Raw genomic sequence first — 12,884 nt, 5'->3', positions numbered from 1 at the left:
CTAGCTTAGAGGCAGTAGCCCGTCTCAGAAGTTAGTCCTTAGTTCTGGCTCCTGGAACAAGCCATTTCAGGCTTGCTTGTTTCAGCAATGAGCTGTAATGACCCTGGCAAGAGGGAGTCCATTCTGTGCTTGTTTCCACATTAATCAAAGAGAAGGCTGTAATTTGCCTTCATAGTTCTCATTAATTCCTGTAGTCCAAGGAGCCTCCACAGCCCTTTTCCTAAAGAAAGACTGGAAAATTGTCCCAGGGAGTGATTTTGTCCTTTGGTTGGTTTTGTTACCTTCTCCTTAATTAATGTGGAGACAAGTAACAGAAGAGAATTACTAAAGTCTTCTCCAATCAGAGGGAGATAGCCCCCTGCTCCGCTTGGGGGTGTAATACATGACATCGCCTCTTCTCATTAACTTGTGTCAGAGCCCGTGCTGCCTGGTTGTAACTTGCAGTGGACATTAAGAGGTCTTCTCTTGACGGTGCCCACAGCAGACCTCGCTCATATTTAAAACTGTTTCTGAAAGAGCATGTGTCCTTTTCCACAGACTATTGTAAACGAAGTTCAATGAAGATTCTTAAACAGAAGAGATGTAAAATGGACTCAGGGCGCTGACTTAAGTTCCTACTTTTGCTCCTTACTCTGCTCCACTCATTTCCGTTACTTGCAGTTGTTAAACTTTCCCGAGTCAGGCAGTAAGAGCCCAGGTAGGACTTTTAACCACTACAGAGCTCTGTCTAGAGTTGAGGATGGGGGTGTCAGTTTGAAGGATGAAGCCAGTCATTTTGGCTGCTTTCAGTATATCAATCTGAACGCTGTGGCCTTGTGTCATCATAGTCTGGTCCTTAGCCCATGTACTTCTGCCAACATTCTTTTTTGTATTGTTTTCAGGTGGAGTTGGCATGAACTTAACGGCAGCAGATACTGTTATTTTTTTTGACAGTGATTTCAATCCTCAGAATGACTTGCAAGCAGCTGCCCGGGCTCACCGAATTGGCCAGAACAAGTGAGAGATTTAAGCATAGTTCGGGTTCCACTTCCTTGGCTCTTCAGTAGTTCTGGGTTTGGGGGTAGGTGAAGCATGTGGGCTGGTGACAGTTCGAGACTGGACGGTGAGAGACCAGTAGGTGTTAGCCCATCTCTGTTGCTGACTCCAGAGTAGTACTGGGCTGGGACTTGCTTTGGTAAAAAGAGCAAAGTCAGATTATGAAAGGACTAGGAGGAACTTTGAGAAGTTTTTTTAACATCCTTCCTGAGTTAAGGTGTGATTCAGTTTAAAAATGAAGCTATGGGTTTATGGACCTAAGATAAAAAGATAAATCTTACTCTCTGACCTGGTGATGATTTAGACCTAACAGAGGTTTTCCTCTACCATAGATAAGGAACCCCAGTCATGACCACCTTGTCATCCCTCCCTTGACTCTTTTGGAATGGTTCAGAGAATTAGAGGCCAGATTCTCTCTAACAAATAACTCAGGTTCACGTACAACAATCCCCCGTTAGCTGTACCCTGAACATGGCACTTTAGGTTTGTTTCCTTTTTTGTGTCTTGGCCTGGCATGCTTGTGTGCTTCTTAGCAGACCCTTCTATGTTAGCACATTAGTTTTCTGTGATTTCTCTACAGGTCTGTTAAAGTTATTCGGCTGATTGGCCGAGACACTGTGGAAGAGACTGTCTATAGGAAAGCGGCCTCCAAGCTGCAGCTCACCAACATGATCATAGAAGGGGGCCATTTCACTCTGGGAGCCCAGAAACCTGCTGCGGATGCTGACCTCCAGGTAAATTACACTGTCCTTCACTTTGTTTTTGTTTTAAACTTATTTATTTGGTCTTGCTGGGTCTTGTTTGCAGCGTGTGGGATCTAGTTCCCTGACCAGGGATCAAACCTGGGGCCCCTGCATTGGTAACATGGAGTCTTAGCCAGGGAAGTCCCTGTTCTTCATATTAGAAGATGTCGTGGATTTAGTCAGTGCTTCCATGGATGAGAAAGTAGATGAATTAGCCACCCACTCTCTCCTGCTACACATTTGTTCCCTAGCCAGATTCCTTCCTGCCATAGGAAGATCCCCTGGAGGAGGAAATGACAACCCTCTCCAGTATTCTTGCTTAGGAAATTCCATGGACAGAGGAGCCTGGCAGGCTGTAGTGGATGGGGTCACAGAGTCGGACACAACTGGGCATGCATGTATATATCTGTACTACATGCAGGCTGCTGTGGGAGTGAAAATGGATATGATAAATAGCTTAACCTTTACTTTCTGAAAATGAGGATCCCACAGGTACCATCAGGGGGCCTTAAGAGAATAAGGTAAAATAAACAACTCAGCATAATAAATGATGATTTGCCTTGTACCTCCACCTTAACCCCAGACCCTTTGGTCGGTGCTTTACCTCACCTTCTTCACACTCAGAGGACAGTAGACAAGATCGGGGATTCAGAACTATGCCGTAGGAAAACCGATGAAAGAACTAAAGTTAATTGCTCAAAGGAGGAGACACCAACTAGGAAGCAGATGCAGGCTTGGAAGATGTTAGAGAAAACTCTTCTGGAAGAGGACTTGAAGATATTCTGTACCAGCCCTTGGGTTTAAATCAGAACCCATATTATGATATAGCCCAGTTCCCCCCATTTTCACCCAGGGATCAGGGGCTGGAAGCAGAGAGACTGACTTCTAGGATACTGGAAAGATCCAGGCATGAAGTGAGTTATAAACCTTTGACATAGGCAATAGCAATGGGAGGGTCTGGTGTGAGCAACGTTACAGAAGAAGAAATGACAGGAGCTGCTGCTTAAAGGTGGGAAGCTAGGGAGAATGGAAAATTTAAAGATGTCTATAAGGTTTTTAGCCTGGATAATGAGGAGGATAGAAATTAGGAAGCAAGAAGGTTAGGTAGAGATTTAGGAAGAGGAAGATAATTTAGGCTTTAGTCAACAGAGTTTGCAGTAAAAACGTATAAAAAAAATACTGCATTTGAATCAGTTTTAGTGAGGTGGATGAAATTGGAGCCAATTATACAGAGTGAAGTAAGCCAGAAAGAAAAACATCAATACAGTATACTGACGCATATATATGGAATTTAGAAAGATGGAAACCTGAAACCTGTGTACGAGACTGCAAAAGAGACATAGACATATAGAACAGTCTTTGGGACTCTGTGGGAGAGGGTGAAGGTGGGATGATTGGGGAGAATGGCATTGTAGCATGTATATTATCATATGTGACCAGTCCAGGTTCAACGCATGATGCAGGATGCCTGGGGCTGGTGCACGGGAATGACATGGAGGGAGGATATGGGGAGGAGGGAGGTGGGAGGGGGGTTCGGGAGGGAGAGCACATGTACACCCGGGGCAGATTCATGTCAATGTATGGCAAAACCAACCAATATATTAATGTAAGGTAATTTGCCTCCAATAAAATAAATTTAAAAAAAAAAACATAGTTATATTAAATAAAAATAAATTGAAATTAAATACAAATTAAAAACTAAAAAAAAAAAAACTGTTAGAGGAAAAGCTCAGAGATAAAAATTTCATTTGCAGAAGTTTGTACGAGAATAGACTTTAAAGGGACTAGTTTATCAAACAAAAAATACGACAAGTATTTAAAAGGAAAAATTACTATTAAAAGCGGACTTGCCAAGTGTTTGGTTAGTCTGGTTTTTCTCACATGGTTATCATATCCACAAAGACCAGTGCATATCTTTACACGTCTGCTTTGCAGAAGACAGGGCTCACGTTGGTTTTGTTAGGAAGTCAGTAACTTACGGGAAAGGCTCAAGGTTTCATTTATTTTGGAACTTGAACTAGAAAGTAACCCTGGGTTTTGTATGTTTACTTGTTTGGTTCTTGTTTCTCTTAAGGGGCAAAGTGTGGTTTTTTTCTCTTTTTTTTTTTTTTCTTTCGTTTCCAATTGATGTGTGCATGCTTGTCCATGCTGGTGGCAAAGCAGATTGTACCTGTGTTCACATTATCCAAGAGGCAGTTACAAATGTGAGATGGCAGCTTGAGAGAAAGGTGTGGGCAGACTGCAGAGACTCTTACCGTTCTCCAAGCACTAGTTCTCTGTAGAACCTCATGAGTGACAAGTTCAGTAGTGGGTCTGGTGAGGGGAATGAATGGCTGAGCCTTGGCGTGCCCACGTTCTGGGTGTGGGAGGAGGAGTTGTCACTAAGAAGCTTGAACTCTCTCCCAACTGGGGAGGGGCTCAGGGGATTCAGTGATGGTGTACCTGTGACATAGGCTGCTGGACATGTCCATGTGATTGTGTAAACATGTCTCTGTGCCATGGGCCAGATCCTAATAGGAACATAGACCCCCCCAGCTGTTTGAGAGGGGCTGTCAGAATCTCGCCCAGCTCATGGTTAATAGAAGGTTACTTCTGATTTTTCTCTTACCTACCAAGCCTCTGCAAGTTATCTCTGGTTGCCAGAAGCAAAGCTAACACCCCAATGCCCTTATCTCCAGAGAAAGCAGGGTTTGCGTAATAAAAAGAATCCGATAGTCAAAGATGTGACTGTGGTTCAGTAAATCTAAGAAGTACTGAATCATGAAATCCTCAAAGAAGGAAGCAGATTCATTATCCTGGAGGAAGAACATAATAGAAACAAAGAGAGGCAGAGGCAGATGGAGTGAACATTTATTGAATGCTCACTGTGTGCTAAGTATCATATGAAGTGCTTCTTTCCAATTGTTTCTGTGATATGAATAACAGAAGAATGAGGTAGGCACTCTCCTTATTCCCATTTCAAATAATTGCCCAAGAATGTTCATTCATTAAGACTCCAATCCAAGGACTCTCTAACCTCCAAGCACATGCCCTTGCCTTTAATTACTGTAATAAATTTCTTCTCATGGGCTTCCCAGGTGGTACTAGTGATAAAGAACCTGCCTGCCAATGCAAGAGACATAAGAGATGTGGGTTCAATCCCAGTCGGGAAGATCCCCTGGAGAAGGGCATGGCAACCCACTCCAGTATTCTTGCCTGGAGAATCCCATGGACAGGGGAGCCTGGCAGGCTGTAGTCCATAGTATCATCATGAAAGGGTCAGACACGACTGAAGTGACTTAGCGTGCACGCACATTTCTTCTCTAAAAATACATGTGGTCCCTTGATAACTGAGACACATCACAAGTGAAAGGTAGACTAAAGGGAGTATCCCAGTATGGACCAGTCTTTTTCATAAATAGTGGCTTCTATTTTTGGTGCCAGTTACTGAAGTGAAAGTTGCTCAGTCATGTCCAGCTCTTTGCGACCCCATGGACTATATCCGTGGAATTCTCCAGGCCAGAATACTGGAGTGGATAGCCTTTCCCTTCTCCAGGGGATCTTCCCAACCCAGGGATTAAACCAGAGTCTCCCAAGTTTCAGGAGGATTCTTTACCAGCTGAGCCACCAGGGAAGCCCATGAATACTGGAGTGGGTAGCCTATCCCTTCTCCAGGGGAATCTTCCTGACCCAGGAATCGAACCAGGGTCTCCTGCATTGCTGGCTGATTTTTTACCAACTTCCTGCATAGCTCAGTCGGTAAAGCATCTGCCAGCAATGCGGGAGACCTGGGTTCAATTCCTGGGTCGGAAAGACCCCCTGGAGAAGGAAATGGCAACCCACTCCAGTATTCTTGCCTGGAAAATCCCATGGACAGAGGAGGCTGGCAGGCTACAGTTCATGGGATGGCAAGAGTTGGCTAAAACTTAGCGCTATTTTTTCTTTACCAACTGTGCTATTGGGGAAGCCAGTTGCCAAAGTCAGTTGCTTTTTTGTATATATATCAGGGTTAAAGATAAGTATATCTAGGTTTGTTCAATTCTTCCAGTGAGCTATGTAAATTTTTTCCCAATTGTTATAGAGTATCATAAGATTTCCAAGTTATTCACAAAATAAACCAGCTAGAGATAGCTAACCCAAAAAGACAATATGCAAATGAGCCAAAGTGTGAATGCAGCTTGGTTCAGAGCCTCAGAGTTAGCACTTAGGGAAGTACACAATTGAAAGGAGGAAACTACAGCTAGGAAAGATGATCTGAACTTTTTTAGGTGGTTCCTATAAGCCTAGGGAGAGGCTGAGGGTTTGTTAGAGAGCAGGTAAGAGAAGTTGGGTAGTGCAATGCCAGAGGCATGTCCAGCAAGCAACATTAGAATTGAGAAATGACTCTCCCATCTAGTGGTCAGTTGTCACTGGTCTTTAGTGAAGATGGTTCCCACTGAGCACTGTGGTAGGAACAAAACTGCCAAAGGAAAGTCACTTAAGAAATACGCTGTGTAGCCTTCTCATTCCAAGAAGTTTGGCAGCAGGAGGGGCAGGAGAGTAGCTAACAGGGTCTGTGACGTCTCACGTGACTGCTGGGGATGCCTGTGAAAAACTCTGTGAGAAGTGCTAAGATAATGCTAGAAGTGACTGTTATTCTTTAGAACAAAGATTGGAGGGTCATATTTTCTGTTTATTAAGAATTGTCAAAGTTAGGCTCTGACTGTCATTTATCACCTCTCGGCTCATCCATCAGCCAACTACAGACCAGCCCTATTGGTGTCATCTGTCACAGGGAGGGAAGAAAGGCTGAGCATCAGGACAGGGATGTGCCTGGTGTCTGAGCTACTTCGCAAATCACTGGTGCCCAATGTTGTTTTCATGAGGGCCAACTGGACTTTTTTGTTTTCTTCATTCAAGTTGAGCGAAATACTCAAATTTGGTTTGGATAAACTGCTGTCCTCAGAGGGGAGCACCATGGATGAAATAGATCTGGAGTCTATCCTGGGAGAAACAGAAGATGGCCATTGGGTCTCTGATGCCCTGCCTACAGCAGAAGAAGGAAGCAGAGAGCCAGAGGAAGGAAGTAAGTGGGGTGGTATGGCCACCCCAAGCTAAAGCAGGAGATGGGTCCCCATTTCTATTTCTGGATTTCTGATTTGAAATGTTTTTTTTTTCCACATGGTAGCTTTGTAAGGATGTTCCTTAATGTCTTAGGGTTATTTTATAATGAATTTATTTGTCTGTACCAGTGGCAACACAAATTCAGTGTGGAATGCGGTGAGAGGTCTGCTAGTTTCACTCGGCTTCTTGATTCGAGAGTACTTTATTCCATTCATCTGAGAAGGGCAGTTTCTTTACCCGATATTGCTGCCTTTTTTTGAGTGGAGAGTAGGCTGGCATGACTTCTCGTTTTGTGATTCTTTTTTGTTTCCATAGGACCCTGAATTTCCATCACCTGCTTCATTCTTTCCCTTTGCCACCAAACTGTCAAGGCATGACCCCCAGAAGCAATGCCTTCCCAAATTACTAGCTTCAGGTACTTTCTAGTCTCTTCCTGTCAGTTCCTTAGCAGTTGCTTCTCTGATCTTCCCGATGGCAGACATTTCCTCATTATTTTCCCACTTGGAATGTGTCCTTCTCGTGGGGGACAAATTTGATCTGTGTCTGATGTTGTTAGAGCCCTGCCGCCTCTTTCCATGCAGTCTCTGCCTGACTCCACTCTGGGCTTGGGAGCTAATTCTGCTGATGTTCATTTCTCTACCTCCCTGCAAATTGAAGTTGGTAATACTCTCCGACTCCTAGCTTTTTAGAAGGTGTGGGTTCAGGGTGGCTTTTTTGTCCTTGTTATTTCCTATGGTTTTTATAGGATGTTTGGGAAGATCAAAATGTAGATAGCTGGCATTATTCTCTAAGACACTGCTCTTTAACTTTCCTCATTGTTTAGCTTTTACATTTTTGAATATTAGCACCCCGTTTTTACTCTTCAAGAACGCTTTCTGATTCTCTGCTTATTGTTTTAATTGTTTCTTGTTCTGTTTGCAGGGATAGAATATCCTGAGGACTTTCATTAGAGCCTTTTTAAAAAGTATTCCTCTATGCCTGTGTTGTGTATTTGTCTTGTCCTTGTTGGTAGTTTCTCTGAAATATCTGGTGTGCCCTGGCTGTTCATGTATGCAGCTGAAATACAGAGCTGATGGGAAGGTCTGGTCTCAGCAGGTATGGGGATTCCTGGGGCTTATTCCAGCACACAGGTTGGTGAGCTGACCTTCTCACTGAAGGGGCCCTCCCAGATATCTGTATTTGGAGTCTTTTCTCAGGGCAACTCCATTTCTCCAAAGACAAATCCTTTAACATATTTCTGGAAGAGGTGAATAGGGTCTGGAGTAACCTGTTTTCTCAGATTGAGGAGACAACATGAATGAAGGGGTCGAGGGTGCTCCTGTTACTTCTTTTTTTTTTTTTTTTTCAAATTGGAGTATAGTTGTTTTACAATGTTGTGTCAGTTTCTGCTGTAGGGTGAAGTGAATCAGCCACATGTATACATATATCCCTTCTTTTTTAGATTTCCTTCCCATTTAGGTCATCACAGAGCACGGAGTTCCCTGTATTATACAGTCAGTTTTCATTAGTTATCTAAATATTTTATATGCAATGGTGTATATATGTCAATCCCAATCCATTCCACCACCACCCCCCCTTACCCCTTGGTATCCATATGTTTTTCCTCTGTCTGTTTCTGCTTTGCAAATAAAGATTATCTATGCCTTTACCGCCAGGCTCCTCTTTCCATGGCATTTTCCAGGCAAGAATACTGGAGTGGATTGTTGTTTCCTTCCCCAGGGGATCTTCCTGACCCAGGGATCGAACCTGCGCCTTTTGCGTCTCCTGCATTGGGAGGCAGATTCTTGACCACTGTGCTTCCCAGAAGCATACATGCATTAATGTACGATATTTTTTCTTAGCTCCTGTTACTTGGTGTGCAGACTTTTTCTCAGTTATCCCTCCCCGCGATTCCTTGTCCATGGAAGTTCTGAGCTTTCGGAGGATTGAAAGGGTCTCTGTTCTCACAATCATCCCTTGACCAGGCACCTGTGTTTTGCTTCCACTGTTCTTTTAGCTCTGTTATCCCTTGAGCCCCTTACAATTTTCTAAAAAGTTGTTGAACTTTTTGTCCGCTGTCATCTCATATATCTATCCCTTTACTGCCATGTAGGTTTTAGGTGGGAGGAGAAATAGATGTATATGGTCCTATTTTTAACTTGCATTTTGATTTCATTAAGTACTGAAGCCTGCACTCATTTCTGCACTCATCTAGATTAATTTCAGCTTATTTTTCTAATGTTTAGTAGAACAAAGTAAAATGTCATTGTTTTCCAGAAAGATAATTATATTTTCGGTCAGTCCAGTTGCCAAAAAAAAATTATATATATTTTTTCAGGCAGTCCAGCTGCCAGGAAAGATTTCCCAGTTGTATTAAATTTTGGAGTTTTGTCTTTGATCAGTGAGTACAGGTCCAGTCTGTGGTAGGTGGTTCCGCTGGCAGGATATAGATGAGTGTCCATGCCTGAGGTCTCCAACCTTCTCTTGGTTGGAGCGTGAAGACAGCATGGTTAATAGAAATGAATATTAAAGACTCGTAACTACAGCATCCCCTATGAAAGTTAAAAATCAGGATGGCTTTTATCTTGAATACCAGGGTCTTTTTTATAAAGCACGTTTGTAAGTTGAGAATCGCATGCAGCTACATATGTGATCATATTTGCCTCTTATTGGCTCTTTTTTCCCCACTTGTTGCTAGAGCACCTCACTGAAAGCCCCCTGCTGATTTAATTAGCAAATGCCAATTAGAATTACAGCTGGTTGGATTTGGGTACAAGTGTGAAGCAGTTGATCTCTTGAGAATGAAAATGTTTTGCTTTCATACTCTCTAGGGAAAAACATACTTATATTCACAGCTGATTTTATAGTGCTGTGAAAATATATTCTTTGGTAACGTGTGCTATTAAATATGCTTCAATTTAGAATCGTTGTCTTACCCCTCTCTGGTCACTAGGCTTGGCTTGTTATGACTTCTTTCTATCATGTGATTCACGGTCTTGGCAAATTACCCGACCTCTTTGAGCCTTTGTGTCCTCATCTGCACAGTGGTGCTAGTGGTGTATACTTTACCCCTTACACAGCTGCAGAAATCAGGTGTGATCATAAATGTGAAGGTGCTCTGGCAGCATGAACTGCTGTTCAAGTTCACATGATCACCATTCCTGTCGTTACTATAGTGATTATTTGCTGGCCTGTTACCTTTCCATCCTTCTATAGACACAGTTGTATACTGAAAAGAGCACATTGACAGCAGACTCAGACAATCCTGCCTTCTTCACTTATTAGCAATTTGAACTGGGGAGGCACTTAATAACTCAGGAGTTTTATAGTTTTATTTATTTTTGGTTGTGCTGTGTCTTCATTGCTGAACAGGCTTTTCTCCAGTTGTGGCAAGCGAGGCCTACTCTCTAATTCTGGACTAAGGATCAAAGCTGTGTTTCCTGCTTTGGCAGGTGGCTTCTTTACCATGGAGCCCCCAGGGAAGCCTTCAATTTTCTCTTTTTCTTAAGTGGGGTTAATTATACCAAGACTGTGGTGAGGCTCATGAAAATGCTTCATGAGCTTTTCAAAGAAAGTTGTCAATCTAAGGGATTATTTTTGTGATTATTTCCTCATAGATTTTCCACTTGATCTTTGTAATGTTACAGAAAAGGGGGAAGAGCTAAGTGTTAAAAGTCTGTTTGTAATTAAAAAAAAAAACATGCTTTTGGTTACCTTTATTTAGGAGATCTTAATGTCAATGATAGTATATTAAAAAGCAGAGACATTACTTTGCCAACAAAGGTCCGTCTAGTCAAGGCTGTGGTTTTTCCCGTGGTCATGTATGGATGGGAGAGTTGGACTGTGAAGAAAGCTGATCACCGAAGAATTGATGCTTTTGAACTGTGGTGCTGGAGAAGACTCTTGAGAGTCCCTTGGACTGCAAGGAGATCCAACCAGTCCATTCTAAAGGAGATCAATCCTGGGTGTTCATTGGAAGGACTGATGCTAAAGCTGAAACTCCAATACTTTGGCCACCTCATGCGACGAGTTGACTCACTGGAAAAGACTGTGATGCTGGGAAAGGTTGGGGGCGGGAGGAGAAGGGGACGACGGAGAATGAGATGGCTGGATGGCATCACCGACTCCATGGAGGTGAGTCTGAGTGAACTCTGGGAGTTGGTGATGGACAGGGAGGCCTGGCGTGCTGTGATTCATGGGGTCGCGGAGAGTAGGACACGACTGAGCGACTGAACTGAACTGAACTGAACTGAATGTCAGTGAGATTTGTGCTGGGGAATAGTGTGGAATGAATGAGTGATGAGTGATCCAGGACTTGGCAGGCATCAAACTGAGACTTACAGACCACCTGAAGATAGACCAAAAGGGCTTTAGCCATGCTTGCTCCTTTAAAAGTAAATATATGAAATCCCCAGGTGGATCCCAAACCCATCAGCATTAGTGGGATGGGAATTCCAGTACCTTCATCACAAGCTATTCTTGGCTCATTTAGAATACAGGCCATTCTCTTGTTTACCCTCCTTATTGCTTTGACTAGAATCAATCTAGTTTTCTCTAGTATCTACCATTTTTCTCTGTGTTTTATGTTTTTAGAAAACCACATGTACTTATTTGAAGGTAAAGATTATTCTAAGGAGCCTAGTAAAGAAGACAGAGAATCATTTGAGCAACTGGTGAATCTTCAGAAAACCCTTTTGGAGAAGACTACTCAAGAGGGCCGGTTACTCCGAAATAAAGGCAGTGTAAGAACTGTTAATTTATGTGAGGATAAATTCTTCCAAAGTATCAATAAAAATGAACAGAAAGTGATGCTGAGAATGATTTCTTAAGAAATAAGAAAGTAACTATTTGTTGAAAAAAAGTATAAGAAGATGGCATAAAAATAATAACAAGGAGGTTATATTTTACCATTTAATGCAGGTGATAGTAAGCCACCCTTGAAGGGATCACTGTCTTACATCAAAATACCATACCCTGCTGCTGACAGGATGTCATTAAGGATGGATGGCAATCATAAACGATGTCTGTAATGTCCATAGCATTTGGCAGTTAGTCTGTATACATTAAATGCTAGTTATTATTAAGGTGATCATGATGTTGGAATATTGTGTTTAAGACTGAATGATAAAATACATTAAGGAATATTTCCATTAAAATTAGTTAAACCTAAAATGAAATCCTTTCAATTAAAAAACAAGTTATTTTCTGAAGTACCTTATTCCTAATGAAATTAATCAAAATGACATATTGCTATACTGACATGCCAGTGCTTTGGTTGAGTTTAGAGCATAGTATCTTGGTTACCATGCCTCCCAGATGTGTAAACTGAAGTATCTTGCCAGCACTTCCCACCACGCGTGGTGAAATATTGTGAAATATTGAGCACATTGCTCAATGTGATGAGTGAGACTCATGAATGAACAGGTAGACCCCAGTTCCCCTGGTTATGGAGCTTGTTCTTCCTACAGGTTCCCATCCCAGGCCTTGTGGAGGGGTCCACCAAAAGGAAGCGGATTCTGGGCCCAGAAGAACTGGAGGACAGAAGGAAGAAAAGACAAGAAGCTGCAGCCAAGAGAAAGAGACTGTTAGAGGAGAAGAGGAAGAAGAAGGAAGAAGCAGAACATAAGAAAAAGTGCGTGTGTGTTATTTGATGGTATTGTTAATAAAGCTGAGGCTCACAGTTGGTGAAGGGATCACTACTGCATAGTGAGCCCACAGTCAAACATCACTTTAAAACTGCAGAAAGTGTCTGAAATGCTGGTAGTTCCCACTGGTAATAGAATACTTTTATAAAGATTAAACTTTCACCTTAGCAGTCCATCTACTTAAGAGAACAGTCCCGAGTGCCTCAGGCAGAGAAGATGCATTCAACTGAAGCGAAAACATTTTAGGACTTGATTGCAGCTGTCTGACAAGAGTAGTTTACTTTAACAGTCCCTTTTAGTCACATGTTCTTAAAACAGTGACATCCAGTGGCTGCTCATTTTTGAAGTGTAGTCAGGAGGTAGTTAGGCTAATCAGTAAGGCTTCTTGTTTATTTACAAA

General features: G+C 42.5%; 1 protein-coding gene across 2 annotated transcripts in view; it reads left to right on the top strand.

The window, feature by feature from the left end:
- CHD1L (chromodomain helicase DNA binding protein 1 like) overlaps positions 1 to 12,884 on the top strand; it is a 73,070-nt gene that overhangs the window by 47,844 nt on the left and 12,342 nt on the right. For both annotated transcript variants that reach the window (XM_088835671.1, XM_055401810.2), the window contains 5 exons: positions 882 to 996; positions 1,616 to 1,769; positions 6,657 to 6,822; positions 11,433 to 11,581; positions 12,308 to 12,471. In XM_088835671.1, the coding sequence (XP_088691797.1) occupies positions 882 to 996; positions 1,616 to 1,769; positions 6,657 to 6,822; positions 11,433 to 11,581; positions 12,308 to 12,471 (748 nt within the window). The remainder of the gene's footprint in view (positions 1 to 881; positions 997 to 1,615; positions 1,770 to 6,656; positions 6,823 to 11,432; positions 11,582 to 12,307; positions 12,472 to 12,884) is intronic.

This window comes from Moschus berezovskii, chromosome 4 (genome assembly GCF_049115385.1).
Source record: "Moschus berezovskii isolate FMDL1 chromosome 4, NW_MosBer_1.0, whole genome shotgun sequence".
In the NCBI taxonomy this organism is placed as follows: Eukaryota; Metazoa; Chordata; class Mammalia; order Artiodactyla; family Moschidae; genus Moschus; species Moschus berezovskii.
Note: the sequence above shows the minus strand (reverse complement) of the source record. Positions and strands in the feature narration are given on the sequence as shown.